The sequence below is a fragment of the Dama dama genome, chromosome 29, assembly GCF_033118175.1.
Source record: "Dama dama isolate Ldn47 chromosome 29, ASM3311817v1, whole genome shotgun sequence".
Taxonomy (NCBI): domain Eukaryota; kingdom Metazoa; phylum Chordata; class Mammalia; order Artiodactyla; family Cervidae; genus Dama; species Dama dama.
The window spans coordinates 17,348,107-17,354,371 of NC_083709.1; the positions used below are offsets into that span (position 1 = coordinate 17,348,107).

General features: G+C 50.7%; 1 protein-coding gene across 9 annotated transcripts in view; it reads left to right on the forward strand.

Moving 5' to 3' along the window:
* FAM167A (family with sequence similarity 167 member A) overlaps positions 1–5,576 on the forward strand; it is a 30,065-nt gene extending 24,489 nt beyond the window's left edge. For all 9 annotated transcript variants that reach the window (XM_061132278.1, XM_061132277.1, XM_061132279.1 and 6 more), the window contains one exon: positions 2,571–5,576. In XM_061132278.1, the coding sequence (XP_060988261.1) occupies positions 2,571–2,834 (264 nt within the window). In that variant the 3' untranslated portion in view covers positions 2,835–5,576. The remainder of the gene's footprint in view (positions 1–2,570) is intronic.
* The last annotated feature ends 689 nt before the right edge of the window (positions 5,577–6,265 follow it).

Here is a 6,265-nt window from a genome sequence, read left to right on the forward strand (position 1 = left end):
GCACTATCTTTCAGACAAATTGGACCCCTATCTCCTTCAGAAGGGCTTAGGCAGCACCTAGTCCAGCTTCCAAATAAGTGAATGAATGGCCAGTCACCCTCTGGCAAGCCTGCCATCATGGCTCTACTAGGGTATTCTGATTGACGATGCATCTGAGTTATGATGCCCAGGCATTGAGAAGTAAATGGACCAACTGGATGCTATGAACTTGCCATTAAATACTTTGGTGGTGATGGTCATTCAATACTTTGCTGATCCCCCATGCAAGACTTCCTATCTTGGTTTTTCTCATCTATAAAATCTGAATTAAAGAGATCTGTAGAAGTACATCAAACAATGAAAGAGAGAAAATAGAACAATGAAATGCTTATTGGTGGAGTTACTAATTTTTCTGCAAGGCACTTGATTCTAAGCCTGAAGAGGGAAAAGTGAGAATGTTGGCATTGATTTGCATAACCAGCAGGAAAGTCCCTCTGGACTCCCACAGTTGGTCTTTCTAAATCAGTTTGGCTCCAAGCACTGGCTGAACAACACAGCTGAGTGTGAAGAAACAGCAGTACGTAAACATTAACCTCTTGCAAGCAGAGCAGAGCAAACAGTGAGAAGGAGTCAGATCTCGTGCCAAGTAAGAGCAGCTGGTGACCTCAGTGACCAAGTGTCATTAATGGAAAACACTGCACTAGGAGCCGAGGAGACCCCGGGAGCGAAGCTGCGACACTGGATAGCTCATTAAAACTCTTCTGGACTCAACCAGACTGCCACACTGCTACCTTGGGGCTGGCTGTGGTTCCAACAAAGTTAACCGGGAAGTGAATTTTAGAAACTGTAAATGTGTGACCAGGTGAGGAGTTATTATCCCATTTCTTCCTCAGTAGAAAAAAAAAAAAAAACACTAAATATATCAAGAACCTTCTCCTAGGTCATGAGCACAAAACGGGTCCCATGCCCCACACTCCAGCTCTACCTGAAGAGGTAGAACTTAGAGGTCAGAGGTTGGGCTCTGGAGTCTGACTTCTGAGCACCTCATCCCAGTTTGGTGAGCTTTGTGACTTGTCATGAGGACTGACTTTGCTGAACCTCGGCCTCTTCATCTATAAATTGTGAGTGCATGCATGCTTGTTAAGTCACTTCAGGCATGTCCAGCTCTTTGCGACCCTATGACTGTAGCCCGCCAGGCTGTTCTGTCCATGGGATTCTCCAGCACGAATACTGGAGTGGGTTGCCATGCCGTCCCCCAGGTGATCTTCTCGACCTTGGGATCAAACCCGGGTCTCTTATTTCTCCTACACTGGCAGGCGGGTTCTCTACCACTAACAACATCTGAGAAGCGCAGAAATTGTGAGTAGGATGGTGATATTACTTCCAGAGTTGGGGTGAAGATTAAGTGCTGCATATCAACATACCCAGTTCGTGTCCCCCCCTCCCCAATTCATATGTTGAAACTCTAGGCCCCAGTGTGACAGTGTTGGGAGGCAGGGCCTTTGGAGATGATCAGACATTGCAGTCATGGGAGTGGAGCCTTTTGGTGGGATTATTGTCCTTATAGAGGAAAAGAGACCAGAGCACTCTCTCTGCATCACGTGAGGACACAGTGAGAAGGTGGAAGAACCTGTCAGCCAGGAAGAGTGTCCTCACTGGGAACTGAATCAGCACACCAAGTCCTTGAACTTGGACTTCCCAGCCTGCAGAACCGTGAGAAATAAATGTCTGTTGTTTAAGCCACTCAGTTTATGGTATTTTGTATGGCGGCCTGGGCTGACTAATACCTACTCAGAAAGCTTAGAACGTGCCTGGCTCACAGTAAAACATCCAATAAATATTAGCATGTATTTATGCTTGGCTCTTTTGAAATAAGAAGTATTGCAAATACTCTGAAATGTTTAAAGAATAAGGTGACAGCATACCACCACCCGGCATATAATATAAAACAGCATCAATAGAGCTGAAGCCCCGAATACCTTCCCTAATCGCAGTCTCTCCTTCCTGCCCAGAAGTAACCATGCTCCTAAACTTGATATTTATCATTCCCATGCATTTCTTTATACTCTTACTCCATTTGTAAACAATGAGACAGCTGGAAATGCTTCCAAGCCAGGACTGACACACAGGCCTTCCAGAAGGATTTGGATTCAGTATCTAGCTTACTGCAAAGGGCTGTGTGGCAAGCGTGTCCTCGTTTGTCACCTCACTCTCTGATTTTTCACCTCCCTGCCCTGAGAACGGGATACCCGCTCTGTGCTCTGCTTAGTCGTTTCAGTCGTGTCCGACTCTTTGGGATCCCATGGGCTGAAGCCTGCCAGGCTTCTCTGTCCATGGGGCTTCTCCAGGCAAGAATACTGGAGTGGGTTGCCATGCCCTCCTCCAGGGGATCTTCCCAACCCAGGGATCGAACCCGGGTTTCCCGCATTGCGGGCAGATGCTTTACCGTCTGAACCACCAGGGACTCCTGGCTACTCTCCCTAGGTGGGCCCCAAATGATGACGCAAGCCGGTCTGTTAACCAGGGTCTGTGCCCCGCCCCAGCGCCCCTCCAGCGCGGCGCTGACGCCTCCCCTCCCGCCTTCCTTGCAGACGGAGATGCGGCTTCAGGACCAGCAGCTGGCACGGCAGCTCATGCGCCTGCGCAGCGACATCCAAAAGCTGAAGATCGAGCAGACCTGCGACCTCCACCGGCGGATGCTCAACGACGCCACCTACGAGCTGGAGGAGCGGGACGAGCTGTCCGACCTCTTCTGCGACGCTCCCCTCGCCTCCTCCTTCAGCCTTTCTGCACCACTCAAGCTCATCGGGGTCACCAAGATGAACATCAACTCCCGCAGGTTTTCTCTGTGCTGAGAAGCCCAGGACGGGGCGGTGGAGCCAGATCGAGGGTTTGGGAGGTGGACCGGGGATGTAGGAAGGGAGCTGAGGCCCAGCTACCCCAGGGGGTCTCTCTGGAGGCAGGGTGTCCCCAGGACAAGTGCTCTCGGAGCCCAGCTGTGGAGCCCAGTGTCCCCATGCCTGACCCTGGTTTAATGCCCAGAGTCCTGCAGAAGGGCTGCTCCATCCGATGTTCAGTGAGACCTGGGTACCCCACGCACACATCTCATCCGCCCACTTGGTAACCCAGATTCCTGTTTCCTGGAATCACTGGTGCTATGACCTGGGAACCCAAAGTGGGGGGTGGGGGCAAAGCTGTGATTCTTGCAGAAGGCTTCCCCAAGGACACCGAACCCCAGAAGGGAGGCATTAGATACGTCAGCCGCGCCTATTGTGCTCTGAGGCTCACTTCACCCTAAGTGGCTGACTCAGCAACCTCAACAGGGACCCACCAGCAAAGGAAAATCAAAAAGAATAACAGGTGGCACTTGGGAAAGCAGGCCCCACCTGCTGCCAGCGCCCTGGGCAAGGTCTTGGACCTTGGCCCCACAGATGCCAGGTAAACTGTTTCCGGTATGTGGGGTCCTGCCAGTGTAGCCGGGGTAGAACAGGCAAGGCTGTTGCCCGCTCTGGCTACACACACCAGTCCCAACCTCCAAAGAACCCCTTTGCTGCCACCCCACAAGCTGGCCTTGGTAGGGCCTAGGGGTGGGCTTCCCCAGGGGGACCAGCAGAGGCCTCCTGGTGGCTTCTGACACTGTCACCTCCACACCTTCGTGCCCTCCGCAGAAGCTCTCCCCGAGCTGCCTCTGAGCTTCTGTGCCTGATTGAAACGCCTAACTTTAACTGAATCAGACTGTTACTAACCTATGGCCAGCTTGTTTATAACTGCTTGATTTTTGCCCAAATGGCGAACCAGTGGGTAGGTCAAGTTTGACAGAGGTTCAGGGTTTGGTTTTAAAAGGTTCTGCCTAAGGACAGGTGGGGGGGGTCAGCAAGGTAAGGATGAGACCTCCACAGTTTGGGAAGTTAACCTAGTGGAGCGCCCTGTGCCTGGGGGTTCTGGGTGTTTGACCCAAAGTCTTTGATCCTTCTAGCCAAGCCCTCTGGTTCATAGAGGAATAAAAGAGGCTAGTGGAGGAGCCCCCCCCACCCCCGCCAGGCTCCTCAGTGGCTGTAGAATATGGATGTGTTAATTATAATCATTATTAATAATGCCTGCACCAATCATGTATCAATGAACTTGAATTCCAAAGATGGTACTAAGGCTTTGCCAAACCACGAACTGCCAACCTCTCTACTCTCCGCCTCACTCAACTCTGTCACCTCCCAAGTTAAAATTCTGCTTGCCGTCAGCATTCCGTCATCGAAGTGAGGGGTCCTGTTGCTCTGTCTTTCATGCTTCGTCTTCCTGTAGAGTTTTATCAAAGCCCATGCATACTTGCACACACACACACACCATGACCCATGCTGGGGCAAGGTTGGTTTCCTCTTGTGGGCTGGGAGTAGGAGTTTGTAAATGATTGGTCCCTGGTTAGAGGATGATTTGGTGTTTCCTTGTGATTTCTAACAGCCAGAGGGTTTATGCTTCCCTCAAAGATGCTACAACCACCTAGCCAAGGTCTGTTTCAAGCTGACTCTGAGCAGTGGCAGAACTCAGTGGACTCTGAGGTCCACGGAGAAGGCCTGGGTGGAAGGCCAGGCTGCCCCACGCCTGTCCTCACCCCAGCGATGCCTTTCCTCGGGGGTTCTGTACAGATGCTGCCAAGCCCTACAGAGGCACGCCTGCCAGGCTTCCTCCAGAAGAACCCTTGAGGTCATGGGGTATCAGGCTGGCCTGCACACACTCACACCCACTCTACAGAGACGTGAACATGTACACACCCAACCCACATGGGCAAGCCCATTCCGTATTCTGGAAGAAAAGTGCCAAACTGGTTATTTTTCTTTCTAGAAACCAGTCATTACAGTAACTGAAAAAGCTGGAATCAACCAAAGCTGAGCGATCTAGCTGAATGTCATCAAGTCCATGGGTGAGGCAACTGGGCAGTTCAGTTGCTCAGTTAACCTGATGATTCCTTTCTTTGAGATCAAGGCACACACCTTTTGGAATAGGTTAGTTGTCTGAGCTATTGTGTTTAGTTCATCCCAAGAGAATCTTACTTTGGGATAAGGGAGGAGGGGATCAGGAAGAGAAGCGCAGGGGAAAGACAGGTGTGTTTTCTTACTTGTTGTGCAGCATCTGTTAGCAGCCTTATTTCCAAGGTGAATGCAAACAACTAACCAGGTCAGTTCAGCTCTGTGAAGTCCCTGCCTCTTGTGGTCAAGAGATGTCCGAGTCAGTCGCAGCCTAACCTTCCTCACCTCAGAGCAGCCTTCCAGCCCTACTGTGTGTATACAACACTGTTGCAGTTTTACTCATTATCTGCCCATCTCTCTGACACCCCCAAGAACCCCTGGGTGTAAAACTCGAAGTCTGCATTAACACTGCCACGCGGGGCAATATCTGACACCTTCGTGGGCTCAGCAGTGATCCCAGAGGCCTGGGGAGCCCAGGCAAGCTTGAGACGACCTGCCCCTGCCCCAGGCCTCCTCCCTGTAGCAATACCAAGTGCTATTATGTAATCGATGGACAATTTATAATTTTATTTTTTATGATTGTTTCTATATTGCTGTTAGCAAAAGTGAAATTAAAATATTTCAAAAGGACATCTTTATAAAGAGGAGAAATGTGCTTCCTTTTACCTTGTTCCCGTTACAGCACACACAGGGCCAAGCACTGAATTGGAAGAAAGAGAAGCAAAGAGGGAGATCAAGAGGGAGTGGGGAGGACGGGGGAGAGAGGAGGAGCTACAGGATTCACTGTCCTTCCTTCATGATGCCTTCCCTCACGGAGGGCTGCTTGGTAGTGATGCCATCAGGAGCTTCCCAGCTCAAGATGTGAAATTAAGATACCCAGCCATTATTCCTGAATTTGACCAAAGCTGGACCCAAAGCACACCCACTCTCTCCTACATTGTGTTAAATCGCTTCAGTCCTGTCTGACTCTTTGCGACCCCGTGGACTGTAGCCCTTTAGGCTCCTTTGAGAAGATTCTCCAGGTAAGAATACTGGAGTGGAGGGCCATTTCCTCCTCCAGGAAGTCTTCCCGACCCAGGGCTTGAACCCAAGTCTCTTGCATCTCTGGCATTGGCAGGCGGGTTCTTTACCACTAGCGCCCCCTGGGAAGCCCCTCTCCTGCATTAAAGACTTCAAAGGTGACTGGGTTCAGCATACTTGGGTCAAACTCAGAGCACAGCTGGACAGTGGACCCACGGGATGTATATTTCAAATCACAATTCCATCATCCAAGTACGTTGCCTCGCATTACTGTCCCATGTGGAGAATTTGTGTCAAACTCGTTCAAC